General features: G+C 45.8%; 1 protein-coding gene across 1 annotated transcript in view; it reads right to left on the reverse strand.

Moving 5' to 3' along the window:
• Positions 1–572: 572 nt before the first annotated feature.
• The window catches only part of CACNA1E (calcium voltage-gated channel subunit alpha1 E), a 432,299-nt gene continuing 418,192 nt past the window's right edge, over positions 573–14,679 (reverse strand). Inside the window, exons 47-50 of the mRNA XM_058430474.1 lie at positions 13,618–13,746; positions 12,343–12,523; positions 10,506–10,696; positions 573–9,062 (exon numbers count right to left, since the gene is read on the reverse strand). Of these exons, the coding sequence (XP_058286457.1) occupies positions 8,517–9,062; positions 10,506–10,696; positions 12,343–12,523; positions 13,618–13,746 (1,047 nt within the window). The 3' untranslated portion in view covers positions 573–8,516. The remainder of the gene's footprint in view (positions 9,063–10,505; positions 10,697–12,342; positions 12,524–13,617; positions 13,747–14,679) is intronic.

A 14,679-nucleotide genomic window follows, 5' to 3' on the forward strand; every position in this document is an offset into this window, starting at 1 on the left:
TCCCCCCACCTTTTTTCAGAGGAGGCTGGTCATAGTTTTTCTGGTCACAGAGCCCTGTTGTTCCATAAGGAAGTTCTCTGCCTACCTTGCTAAACTCCTCGCTTGGAGATCAGGACAATGTCCTGATTAGAAAATCTGTTTATCTCTTTCAGGGAATGAGTTTGTATGGAATCTTTAAAAAAAATGTTATCTAAGGCAGAGAACATTTTTTTTTTCCTTTTTTTTTTTTTTAAGAGATGAGGGTCTCTGTCATCCAGGCCAGTCTTGAATTCCTAGCCTCAAGCAATCCTTCTGCCCTAGCTTCCTGAATATCTGGGGTAACACGTACAAGCTACCATACACAGCACAAAGTGCATTTTTTAATAAAAGAAAACCTTTCAGGGCCAGGATGTCCTTGGGACTTTGAAAGCCTCCTGAATTCCTCCTGACTGGTCTGAGCAGACCCCAACTAAGTGTAGCTGCAGAGCCTGCTGCCGGCTTGCCCTGAGGGTCCTGGCAGGCTTCACTCCCGTGATCTCCCTTTCTGGTAGCAGCAAAGAAACACATCAAGTGAGGGAAATCAGGCCGATGCATTCTTTACAACAAGGTTTTATTTATTCTTTTCTTTTATCCCCCCCAAAACATTAAAGTTTTTCATCTTTCTTTTATTTTTAATGGTTTTCCTTTTGGATCCAAACGAGCATCTATATTACAGGATATCCGCCTGGTCAACATGCAGTGCTGAACTGTGGCTTTAGGAGAGATGCACCAATACTCTGGGTGGGCCAGCATCAGCTGCCATTCAAACACCGTGACTGCAGGGGTGTCAGGCTGGCACACCACAGTGGATGCTGCCCTAAGGAGGTGTCTTGTGGGGCATGACTTGCACGTTTTAGAATGCAGGTAGCAGCATTTTAACAGCCTGAGGCAGAGCACCCAATTTCCCTCCTGATCTCATCTTACATGCTCATCCTCTAGGAGCAAAACAAAGAGGGAATGGCCTGACCACGGGCCCCGAAGGACAGAGGGTGTGGACCCTGTAGTCCACCTCCTTGCAATGTTGTTATTTGAGGCTAGAACCAGTGCACCCTGCAGAGTCTGAAATCTGTTCCTGATGAAGCTCATCCCCGTCCCACTCACTGGCCCTTCTCGCATCCCATGGTATTCTCACCACTAGGAAGTTAACATAATCTCTCCTTTATTGGTGCTACTATGTTGAAGAGTTGCTGAAGTCATAAAGATTGTCTTCGAGCCGCTTTAAAGCAAGAACCTCTTTCTCTCCATCTCCCAGGTCTGGAAGAAAATTTTGGGAATCTATTAATCCTCTGAGGCCTTCAGATCCACTACCCTAGGTGAGTTTAACAGAAAGAACTTCTCTGAATCCAGTCTTGTGCTAAGAAGTTTACCCATAATCTAAGTGAAAAAGAGGATCCAAGGTTACACATCTCTAAGTCTGTCCTCTTCTGGGACCTGTTATTTTCTACCTCACTTTGCTTTTGTTCTACAGCTTGTCTTCCTGTCCTCTACTCCATTGTCCCAGCTATGAAATGCCAAACACATCTGGTGCATTAGGCTTTTCTCCTCCATTTGTTTTTCTGGATGAATTCAAATCTTGGACTCAGTTTGAGTGGAGTTGGACTGCCCTCTAATATCACCAAGAGGCAAGTTCCTCTGCAATTGCAGCACTTAGGGTAGCTTTGTATAAATTTTGACTTGTTCACAAAACAACAGGATAGAAAAACACTGACTAAAGTTCAGCCTGCAGGCTAAGTATATATCCCAATTGGTAGCCATTAAAACTCAATACCTATGTTTTTACTAACTCTGCTGGGATCTGCTTAATATTATACAAATCCATATCAAATGTAACTAAGACCACAACTACTGTCTACCTTAACTGGCAGTTATGTTACATTGTTTAGCCCTCATTTCATATTACCTTTATTTTAAAAAATTGATTAATGGCACTTTAAAATTTTGGAGTGTGGTTTTCTTGCTCATCCCTTATAAAAACGTTCAACAGATTTGCTTTAAGTGGTGGTTCTTGTGCCATATAGGCCATTGCCATAAGAAAAAAATCAGAGTACTGGAAGGAAAACTATTGAGTCATCAAATAAAGTCAAATTCAGATTTGGTATATTTGATGGTTTCATTTCCTTTTCAGTTTTGGGGCCATCCTCTGAGTGAAGTGAAGAGGAAGTGGCACAGCCTGGTATAAAGTCTAGGGTCTAGTTGTAGAATGTAGACAGCAATCCATTCTCATCTCTGACAAACTTGTAGGACAAAAAGAGAAAGGATTCGTTCAGATTTCCATTGCTGGGTTGGAGAATATGTCTGGGTGTCGATCTATGACTGGTTTAAGTTTGCCCAAAGAGAAGGCGACATAAGGAAGCTCAGACCATGAAAACCCAACTTTCTGGATTGAAAAAAAAAGTCTAGTTTTTTTTTTTTTTTAATTAGAGAGATAACAAGAAGAATAAGGGAAAATAGGAAGAATAGAGTGAAATTAAAGCAAATCCTGGATTCAGATTCCATTAAACAGGAAGTTTCCTTAAAAAAAAATCAAATGCTTATAGCAATGCTGAGAATTTCATAGGTACTTCATGGGATCTAACAAGTGAAGGTTTTTCTAAATTGCTTTGTGGAGACTAAGTGCTTTAAATTATGTATCATTAACTTAACAGACACTTTACATCATGAGTTAGCCAAATATTCATATTTCAATTGACAAGGGAAAGAAAGTGAAGAGATGCTTGCTGAAGGCACAAGTTTGAACACGAAAGCTGGAATATAAAAAACTATTGACTTCCAATAGTTTTCATTTATCAGATTACTACACTATTATAAAAATTACCTTCTTAAGACATAAATTTTGTATTGGTTAAAGATGTCCTGAAAAAATTCTGTACCTCCTTGGCTTTCACTGAAGTTTTGGGGCAGTTTTTTGTTAATTTGGGTTACATTTTAAGTCCTCAGGAAAAGACAGAGGCCAATTTAGACAGAAGGAGAAAGATGACAAAAAGACCAGAGAGAAAAGACAGAGCTGGTACTATAACATCAGATTTTTGACTCAAATATCATATCACTAAATTTGATGGCAATCACTTCCTAAAGAGAAACAGATGCAGAAACATTGCAGATCACCAAGGTATCCTTCTTTGCTATTCCAGAATATGTCGGTTACAAGAAACCCAGCCACCAACCAAACAACCCCAAACAAATAAAAATAAACATAAATCCCCACACCTCTTTTGCTTGGTCTACTCAACTCTTTCATACCTCCAAAAATAAAAATGCAAACCTCAATAATGTATTTACAGGTAGCATGGCTTATTATAAAATCTCCTTTTGCATTTAGAAGGTCAAGATACTAACTCCCCTACTTATAGCTTGCGGAGAGAGGGTGGGTAGAAGAAAGCAAAACTACAAAAACAGAAGGGCAGTTTGGGGGTGTCCCAGCCTCAAAAGCCATCAATCAGACTTTGCTGCGAGCCCCATTCATACTTCTCAGCTGTCTTGAGTTTTGTTCAGAGAGGCTTTTCAGGCCCTTTGGGTAGGCTGGGACAATCTATGAATTTGTTCTCTTTGGCTTGGTGTGACCTGTCTGGGATGCATAAACCTCAGAAGGTTAAAGCAGAAAAGATTCAAAGAAAGAAAAAGATGGCCTCTGGAAAGCAAAGATAGTTCTGTTTGTCCTTTGTCCCTTAAAGCGCTACGTCTATGTACTCTGACTGGGTGGGCTGTAGCACCTAACAGCTGACAAAACCCCATAGCTCTGCAGCCGAGCCCTCCCTCCACAGACAGCAGAGAAGCCATCAGCTGCTGCTCTATTTGGGGTAGACCTGGCTATGATGTACAGGGTGGTTCAGAAAAGAAACAACAAAAGACAAAAAGGCAAAGCTGCTGCTACAGGCAGTGCTTATTAATGTAGGATCTCTTTGATCACCTTCTTACAAAGGTTAGGTCATAAGCCCTGAGTTAATTTTGTTTGGATTTTGTTAAGAGTCTCAGTGTGGAGATATTTTAAAGAGAAGTTATCCAAACATGAACCTGATTCCGTAGAGACTCTTTCTGGAGTCAAACCATCATTCCTTGTCTGGCCACTTGCAAGGGACCCACTTCTTCCTTCTTTCCTGCATCATAAAGTCCTCTCCTGTACCTCTTGGACGGTGCCCATTGCTCTGGGATCTATGAGGGAAGGACTTGCAGGCTGGGTGAGAGAGCTAGTGGGGAAGAATTCACCCCAAGGCATGGCAACGCCTCTCACCAGGATTCTTGGCACACACTGGCCCTAGGCCTCTGAGGATCTCAAAACATAACAGACATGAAACTGATGAACAAAAACAGCAGTAAAAATTCCTTAACCTTCAAGTCTCAAAATCCCTGAAAGGTAGCTATTTGCTCCCCTTCTGCTGTACATTTGCCCTTTCTTTACATACAACCTCATAATATTTATATCATAAATCAGCCGAGAAATATCCCTTAACCTGTCCCTGGCCCCACCCACTAAAGAAACACTCTGTCCAAAAAAAATGAAACATCCAGAGGGCTGAGAAGTAGGATGTAATGAAAAATTGAGAACTTTTTAAAAATCGAAATTGAGATTTTTGTTCCATTATGCCAGGAGACCTCATTTTCCTGCAGTGAGCTTTTATCCAGTAGGTGGGCATTGTGTCCACCCCCACACCCTACACCTTGTGTCAGTTGTCTTGCGAGGAGCACCAGGTGAGTTCCAAACCCTATTTCATTAGAATGCAATATTCCCCAATAGCTGAGAGTGGTGGAGTCAGTCAGGCAAGCAAATAAGCTTGGATTGGATGGAATTAACCATCTCAGGAGCTGGATCAGCGCTAACATGCAGCAAAAACAGAGGCTGGGATGGAGAACAGAGGGAAGACGACCCTCATGCTCACCACATAGGCTCTATGGGGTTGGGAGGAATCTGTGCAAGGAAGGGAGATACTGGCTGAGAGGTGGATTATGGGGCCTTCTCTTTGTGGCCCCAGAGTCAAGAGAGGTCAAAATCTAGAACATCTGGACTTCAGCTTCTGGGTAATGTTCTTGGTGATCTCAGTGCCCTATGGAGACATTGAATAGGGACTACGAGTGAAGTCCAGAAGAAAAACAGATTCTTCAGCCAGAAGAGCAGCAGAGACCCCCCACTGACAATTGTGTTCATGACTCATCTGGAGCCAAGGGGATGCTAGCTGGTGCCAGCCCTGCATGGGGCAGGAAATTCTATGCTGACCCTGGCTCAGGGGCACCTTGGCTGGATCCCTGCCCCTGTCCAGAGGTCGCTGGCACTCTGTCCTCTAGGAGATGGGGAGACAGACACCAAGAGACAGCATGCATTCCCCACCTGGAGTCTGTCTGGAGCCTTAAGTGAAATGATGGGTATCTAAATGCAAACCTACTTAGAACATCTCCCTGCCTTGGTTTCCTTTCCTCCTCCTTTTACCTTCCTCTGTCTTGGCTTTGCTCTTTGTTTTGAGGAGATGGTGAAGACGAGTCATATATTAGCAAAAGAAACTGAATATATGACTCAAGAGTCTTCTGAGGTGGACCACCAGTGCCCAAATTTGATCTTGTGGTATATCTCAAACACTGGTTGTAGTCTTCTTTTGCATGGAATTTCTCAAGATGCTGCTGTAATTAACCAGAGAAAAGAATAGGTGTTGGGGTCTACAGGGGCCTCTTTTCAAGTGAGGCAGACTCTGACACCTAGCAAGGGAAGGCTGGCATTCACTTTTGTTCAGAGGCAGCAGAAAACCAAACAAGATGATGAGTTTGTGACTCAACGGAAAATTATTTTATTTTCTGATCTTAATAGAAGAGTAAGTGCAGGCTGAGGGAAAAGAAACCCAATTTCTTGGTCAAGGGCAGGTGAATAAAAGAAATTCACTGGTAATAGAAAACCCAGGTGGTCAGTCAGGTGACCGCATCTGCAGTGCTTTCCAACACTTTATTCAGGACTCAAATACTTGTGTGTATGAGTTCAAGGAGTTCAGGAAGGTTTCCTGGCACAGTAAATTTAGTGTTTATACTATTTGCAGGCAAATTCCATTTCTGGGAATTGCTCTGCCAGCCTGCATTTCTCCTCTTGAAATGGCATAAGGTGTCACTAAAATTCCCTTTCTCAAAACACCATGCAATAGACTCGCTGGCTCAGAATGGTCGTCCCGTTGTAGGCCTTCCCCTAGGGAAAGCTGCATTTCCGAGGTGGAAAAAGCGATTTTGTGCACACAAAGCAGCCCATAGCAGCACTTTGGCATGAAATGATGCTGAGCAGAGGAAACTTTAAAAGCAATACAAGGCCCAGCATCAGCGTCTTATGTAACGATCACACCTGTTAGGATCAGGGTGCTGTATATCACATTCCCAGCCACCCTCAAGCACACACGTGCTAAGTGGGAGAGGAAAATGAAGACGAAAGAGGGTCTGAGAGTGGGAGAGCTCTGTCTCTGCCTCACTGGCCTCCTCTGTTGGGACAACTTTGGTTTGGGGGCTGACCGTGGGTCATGAAGCTCCATCAGTATCAGAAGAGAAGGCAGGGCCATGACAAATGATTCTCCAGCCATGTGGTTGAATTTGGCTTTTCAGGGCTGATTCAGCTATTATATTTCAATTAAAAAAATAGGGGAAAAAGAGGCTCCTTCTAAGAAAAATAATAGCTCTGGATTGCTCCTGCCCAAGAGGAGGACTGTCTGGGCTGGAGGAGTGTTTATCCACTGAGTGCTCAGTGCAGGGCAGATCAGGATCCTGGGTGGCAGGATCCATCTGTTCCTGGGGGGAAAGGAGGGCCCCGTCAGGCACCCATCGGGCACCCATTCACCTGCTGTGATGGCACTAAGGAGGAACTTAAGGGAAAGGTACATTTCCACCAGATAAAGCCAGTGATGTGTAATGGAGCTGTATGCCATATACCAAAAGAGCACTGGCTTGGCAAGAAAGGGCTCTCTTGCTCAGTGCTTCTGCGTTTGGGCCATTAGGAATGACAGGGTGGGACTGTCAGCCCCAGCTCTTACTCTGGGGAGGGGTGAAGCCCCATCTTGGCCCAGGGGCATATTCAAGGTGACCAGGGCCCCAGTCTTGTCATCCTGTATGATGAGGCCCCACTGGAGCCTGCTTTGCTAGAAGCAGCAGCCCAAGTCTAAGCTGAGGTATATTTACTAATCACCTTAAAGCATCCTGACAAACTGACCTGAACCCCACACCAGCTGCAGAAGCTGCGGTCCCAGTGGTCCCTCCTCATGGGAGGTCCTCAGTAAATCCAGACTTTCATAGAAGCTTATTCCAATCTATCGACCTTTCCCATCTTTACAGAAGTCCCTACCCAGTGGTAGGTAGCCTACTTGAATATGTGCGTTCTGCCCTCTCAGAGGAGTGGCAGGGAAGGCTGGGCCTCTGGCACTTGGCCTTACCGGGCTTGGCACAGCACTGGCCTTGCTGCCTCATGGACCAGAGTGTGGGCTGACCTTCAGCCAGGAGGTGCTGGTGTGGCCGTAGCACTGTTACACATATTTAATTGCTTCCACACTGGTTGGAAAACAGACTCTGTTTTGAATCCCTTAGGTGGCCCCTGCTACTCTACCCACACCCTCAGGGTTCCCCCATGACTGGCATCTAAAGAGCCAATGCCTGGAATAGCTTGGGCTCCAGCACTAGGACCAAACTCCACTTACATTGATGCCATAGCGGCTGCTAAATACTTTTACCTTCACCCTTACCAGAGCCTCAGGCACCTTTGTGGACCCTGGGGGACTTCCTGACCTGTCCTAACTCTCAGCACCTACTGTGTGGGTGACAGGCCTCAAGGATGGGGGGCTATACCCCCCAGCACCACCAGTTCTGTTTCTCTGACCATCTCCCTCATGGTAGGGGCTGCTGGGCTATGGCTTTTCTTGTCCAGACCAGCCCTTGCTGCTGTTGCCTCAGCACCCTGACCCCTTTTGCTTCGGCTTTCTCCTCCCTCCCTGGCATCTGATGTTCCTGACTTAGCCTGTGCTGCCCTGGGGGAAGCAAGCCACAGGGTTATGCATGAGATGCTGCTGCAGTTGCCCTGGTGGCAGTGGTCTGGCTGAGGCATAAGAGCTGATGAGGGAGGAGAGTCCTCTCCTATGGTCTCCACTACTCCCCAGTTAAGAGCCAGAAAGTCTTCCAGGCTTCTCAGGGCACTGAGTATAGACACAGGCGAGCTAGATCCCTCCACAGCTTTTAGAAAAGTAGGAAGGGGCAAGGGGAAGCAAAGCCATCCTTGTGTCCCCTCTCCTGCAGTAATAACCCTCCATGTTCCTGTTTTCTTTCCCCAGCAAAGAGGCAGAACTATGGCAGTGCCCATCTTGCAAAGGGGAATAAAGCAATTTGGTGGGTTTGACTGGTGTTCCGATTGTCCTTTACTTCCTCTTCTCTGATAATGCATGGTGTCCTTCCATCTTCCTTTTCCCTCTTCCTCCCCCCCCGGGCCGCACTGGCTTCCCAATTCTGTCTTGGTTTTCTCCATGTGAGAGAAGAGCATGCATCGGAGGGGGGAGCAGCCTCTAGCATTTGTCATCTTCTTCCGTGTCACTTAGCAGGTTGTTGACAGCCCCACACATCATGCCTGACCCAGGCCCCCCATGCCTCCGCCGCCGATAGTGCCCATTGGGCATCTGCCAGCTGTGCCGCAGGGGTGGGGCTGAGCCGATGGTGTTGGAACGGCCCAGGCTAGTAGCCACGGCTGCTTCGAAAGTGAGCGTCTCCTCCTCACCACAGTCTGAGGCGTGGGAGTCTTCGTGCAGGGCCAAGTAGGGCTCGGAGATGTAGCGCTGTGGGGAGGCATGTTGGCTCTGCTGGGGGTGCGGAGAGTTGGAAGACTCGGTCAGGCAAGCATTGTTGCTCTCCAGGGCTTGGGAGGTCAGCGGGGAGCTCTCCTCGCTTCCATCAGCAGGTGGAGAGATGCTGCCCGCTGCGTGTCGAATCAGGGAGCTGTAGGAAAGGAGGGGCCGGGGCTTTGGCGGGACGGGTGGGAGCTGCCGACGACTTCTTCTTGGGGTGCTGGTGTCAGAGACAGAGGGGATGGAGCTCTCACTTAGGGAACCTGTGCCCTGTATAGCAGGAGAGACATGGCATGTTAGATTGGGCTTGGCATGATCCCTACTTGCAACTCTGTTAAGAGAGTCCTTGGAATCTGAATTCTGTTAGGGAGAGGCCTGAGCTGAAGCTCCCTGTAGTATTCACATCCACTCAGGGAAAAAGGGATTGAAGAGATTAAGGAGTCAAGGACATTTAGACCAGGACATCTCAGACTTTTAATGTGCATACAAACCTCTGGGGATCTGGTTAAACTGCAGATGCAGGCTCAGAAGATCTGGGGCAAGGCCTGAGATTCTGCATTTCTAACAAGCTTCCAGGTGATGCTAGGGGTGGCAGGTCCATGGAACAAGCACTTGGACTACTAAGGAGGCTCTACGTATGTAACAAGGGGCACACTAAAAGAGAGACTTTAAACTTGAGAAAGACAACTCTGTGGAAGGTGAACAAATGCTGGAGTTGCTCCGTCTGAGAAACCCTTATTCCTGCCCATGTCTTCAGTGGTTTGCTGAACTCAGCTTCTGTACCTGATACACTCAGTTGTTGGCTCAGGCCATACTTGCCCTCACCTATTCCCAAGGGAAACTGAGCCCAGGTTTTGGGAAGTAAACCTCCAGGAGAGCATTTCTTAAGGTATGTGTGACCTACGAACCTCCTGCTCAGAATCCTACAGAGGGGTCTTTTCAAAGGCAGACTCCTGGGTCCTTCAGGCATCAGGAATGTGCAGTGCTAGTAAACTTCGTGGGTTTAATGCTGTTCTGCACTAAAATTTGAAAACTGTTGTTCTAGAAGGGAAACCTCTCGACTGCTGTGTCTCTAAAGGTCTGCATTAGCAGCCCTGCCTTTTCTCCACTGATCATTTCTGTTGAGGGGGTCTCCTATTATGGATCAAAATGCCATGACTAGAGATAGGGCTGTAGTAAGGAGTAAAACAGAGTTGATGTTTTCATACAGCTCTGACAGTTATTCCTTAGGCACCAAGCTGGTGGTTCAGCAAAAGGCATGATCTTGTTGAGATGGCTGGAAGCTAGGTAAATGAGGGTGAACTGCTCTGACTTGTGAATCCTGGGCTGAGAGATGAATCACTATTCTCACAAATACTGAGGATCACAAGATGGTCAAAGGAAACTTTCTGACTAAAGGACCATCCTCTCCTCCAAATTCTGGCTGAGATATCTGTCAACCTATTTATATCTCTGGATTCTGAAGGCTGGAATGGAATGACCTCTAGACACCATCTTTTCGGGGGAAATCTGGTTTTCTGTGAATTCAGATAATCTCTGAGTACCCAAGCATTGAGCAGCTAACCTCTATGCACTATAGGTATAGCTTCCTGTGAAATTCCAGTCTTTGTGGGTACTTGAATGTGTCTGCTAAATGCTCACGACTTGCATCTAATGTTATAGCCCTCCCTCCCCTGTCCTTCTGCTGTAGACTGGCTTCCTCTCTGTGCTCACCTGTCTGTTGGGCGTCTGTGACCTGCCCTCACTGGGTGACCTGGATTGACGGCGCTGTGGGGACTCCCAGTCAGCCTGGGTCCCTCGCTCTTCTGAATTGCAGCGGGAGACATCAGGAGAGAGAAGATGCTTTCGCTCTTTTGATCGTCCCCGCTCCCTGCCCCCTGAGCGGTGAGTGTCAGACTTGTGGCCTGTGAGAGGTGACAAAAGCACTTGGTTATAACTGTCCACTCTGACCAATGATGATGAAGGGACTTCTCTCCAAGTATCACATCACAGCCTGGGGTTGGGCCCTCAGAGGAACCACATGTTTGTGTCCCCCCCAAATTCAAATGTTGAGGCCTAACTTGTTCCTGATGGTATGGTATTAGGAGGCAGGGCATGAGGGTGGGTCCTCCATGATGAGATTAGTGCCCTAATAAGAAGAGACCTGAGAGTGCTTGCCTCCTCTATCTCTGCTCTCCATCATGTGAGAACAGAAAGAAGACAGGGATCTGTTGGCACCTTGGTCATGGATTTCCCAGCCTACAGAACCGTGACAAATACATGTTATTGAATCCACCCAGTCTGTGGTAATTTGTTGTAGCAGCCCGAACAAAGATAGGCCTCTAAAAGAATCCTGGCTTCTCCAGGTATGTCAAAAGATGATCTGAAAGGGAAGCAGCGGAGAAGTCAGGCTAGCAATTACCTATTTTGTAAGAAGGTAAGTTTGCAAGGTGCCACTAGAGACACATATGTCAAACAATGCAATCTGTTCTATTTGTGCTATACACAATATAGGATCTTGGTTAACAATATGGCTCAGGAACTCTATCATAAATATGGCTGTGCAACTTTTTTGGGGGAAGGTGGCACCATCAGAAGGGAATTAAGAAATTTCTATGAACTAAATAATAACACACCTAACATAATGCCATGGTGAGAAGTCCAGGATTGAAATGAAAGGATCCCAGTGCTAGTCCCAGTTCTGCCACTTAATGGCCCTATGACATGGGACAAGTCACTGCTTTTTCAACTTTGATTCCTTTATCCAATAAAATAAAATGGTTGAGCCAGACTTTATATATATATATATATATATATAAATTTTTTTTTTTTTTTTTTTAAGCAAAAAGCTTAAAAGAAATTCAGGCCAGGCGCAGTGGCTCACGCCTGTAATCCCAGCACTTTGGGAGGCCTAGGCGGGTGGATCACGAGGTCAGGAGATCGAGACCATCCTGGCTAACATGGTGAAACCCCGTCTCTACTAAAAATACAAAAAATTAGCCGGGCACGGTGGCGGCCACCTGTAGTCCCAGCTATTCAGGAGGCTGAGGCAGGAAAATGGCGTGAACCCAGGAGGCGGAGCTTGCAGTGAGCCGAGCTCATGCCACTGCACTCTAGCCTGGGCCTCAGAGCGAAACTCTGTCTCAAAAAAAAAAAAAAAAAAAAAAGAAATTCACAGGAAATAACTCCAGATAGCACTGTTTGGATTGAAGTGGAATTGGTGGTTAAAGTTCCGTCCTCACAGTGGGTCTCTAATACAATCCTAAAAAGCCCCAGTGGTTTTGCAGAAGGCTATTTGAAAAGCTCCCTCAATTCTAATGATTTGTATAGCCCTGCTCCAGAAGGAAGGGATTGCAACAGCCTTTCTGGTGAACACAGAGGAGGGCTTTGGCCTGTTTGAGGATGTAAGTCAGATACAGGAATTCCCTTTGGTAAGGAGCATCCTTTACTTTCTTCAGCCCTTGTCTCTGAATTCTTTTCTGGTTATCTACAGTCCTCGGAGAGTAAGTAAGTCCATCAGGGCAGGAGCCCACTGCCTGATGAAAGAGCTGGACACTGAAGACCTCCTTACTTGAATCAGAGTTCAGGCGGTGGGCTGACAGCCGCAAGGAGGAGTGGTAACTCCGGCGACGGGACTTGTAGGTATTTTCACTGCTTCGCTCCATGGAGAATTCCTCCAACCACGAGGAATTTGAACGCTTATCCCGAATAGTGGAAAATGAACGTCTCATGGAGCTAGGGTCTGTCACCACCTGGAAATACAAGCCCCCAGAGAAACACAAGGTCTGGATTAACGATTGAAAAGATCTAAAAGGACAGAAGCAGCAAGACTGAGACGTTGAGGAAGGCAAATTGTAACCCCTGGAAATGGTAACTTCCCTTGAATCTCTCTTGCTCAAACCTTAGCTGGTGGAAACTGTTCAAGAAAGCATCCTTACATTATGTTAACATAGTCACTGGAAATGGTCCAGGATCTTTTCTTCCCGTGGCTGAGTGTACCAAGGCAAAGCCAAGCAGAATGCAGGCAGGCACTGTGCAAGCTCCCATAGAGCCCTCTACCATGGGGCGCATCCAGGCTGCAGCAAATGCTGTGCTGCTTTGAAACATGTGAGGGCAATTGTCTAACAAACATGTGAGGGCAATTGTCTAAGAGGCCACCCCATCCATGAAAGAAGCATGGCTTTGCTTTTTTTTTTTTTAATGCCCTTGCTAGAGAAGGCCCTGCCCTGCAGCACTACAGCCTAGGAGAGCTTGTAATTTAACAAGTGCTAGGAGTGTATCACTCTCCCTCTGCTGCCATCAATCCCACCTAGCCCCGTTTTAAATTTTGGCATTTTGATTTGCCACAGATATTAAAACAAATCTACAAAAACTTCTTGTCTCTGTCAAAACCTGATGTAAGACAGACAGACAGGAAAAAGAAACCAGGAAAACAGACAAAGAAATGAGGTGTGGCCTGCACTGGTTAGGACAGACAGTCCTGACACAGACCTGTGTGTGTAAGTAACTGCATATGTGCTGGAGGAGTCAGGAAACAAAAAAAGGATGGAGAAGTACACAGAGAAGATCCTGGAAAATATTTATTGCATGGCTGATTGAATCTTGAGAATGTTTAGCCCGTCCAGAGTGAGGTATGCAATTTTGTTGGCTGGGCTGTTGTGGTTAGGGGGTCATTGAAAACACCGGAGAAGCAGGCTCTATTAGAGAAGGCCCATGAGCCAGGTTTTATTTATAGGGAAGGGGTGCAGGCAAGTCAACGGCTCACCTGCAAATATCAGATATTATTCCATAACCCAGCTAATACAGCCCGGATGCCACTGCATTAATGTAGGTGGTTGCTTTTTACCTGGGGATCCACAGTCAGACGTGGCATAGAGGATGCCCTGCCAGATCCCGCATGCTCCTGGGTGTCCGAAGGAAGGTAGATGCCATGGTTAGAGGGCTGCACGCTTTTTAATTCACTAACCTCTGGCTCCTGGAAATAAACACACAGCCAAGCTTGTGGGACTTGGTTCCATCTCATTGCTTCTCACGTCCAGGGGACAATTCAGCCTCCTCAAGAATAGCTTTCAAAAGAGAGACTTGCAGCTTTAAGGTCTCAGTTGTATGTATATGTGTGTGTGTGTGTTTGTGTGTCCCTATGTGCTATATGTTCCAGACAGGAAGCTCTAGCTGGGATTGAGTGCTGAAGGGCACCTATTTTTCTGGTGTAGATTCCTCTTTTTCATCACTAAGCAATGATTCAGATTTTATTGTTTTCTGCAACAAACACTGTTTGGTATAATACTTTTCAGATATGTGAAGTTCACTTTCTAAGAAGTGATAGCACTAGATTTATTCTTTTAATCTGAAGAAGCCTTTTATCAATTAAATAGAAACCAGTATTCTAAGGGAAGTCAACAATTTCTGATGTCAAATACGTCTTCTCAAGCCTTAAGACACATGACTTTAAGAGTTTTCTTCTGATTGAAACCATCCAAAGATGTGGTGGGTGGCTGTCAGGGATGCCCTGAGTGACACAGTCCCATGGAAGGATGATGCAAGCCACTTGCAGAATTTTAAATGTCCAAGTAACCATGTTGTAAAAGGTGAAATTTCATAACATTTAATTTAGCTGAATATATCCAAATATTAGCATGTCAACATGTAATCAATATAAAAATTAGATAGTTTATATTTTATTTGGACTAGCCACATGTGTCTAAGAGCTATTGTTTTGGACTGTGCCAGCCTAGAGTGTTATTAGGTTGGACTGGAAATCTCTAAGGTTCTGTCATTCTTGTTTGGCAGTCGTGCATGCGCTATACAGATAGCTAGTATCATCGTATAAAGAGCTGTATGGGAGATGTTTACGTGGGCTACCCAACAAAAAGATCTAAGAACATCTTGGGCAGATGGAGATCGTACC

The sequence above is a fragment of the Hylobates moloch genome, unplaced genomic scaffold, assembly GCF_009828535.3.
Source record: "Hylobates moloch isolate HMO894 unplaced genomic scaffold, HMol_V3 SCAFFOLD_18, whole genome shotgun sequence".
NCBI classification, from domain to species: domain Eukaryota; kingdom Metazoa; phylum Chordata; class Mammalia; order Primates; family Hylobatidae; genus Hylobates; species Hylobates moloch.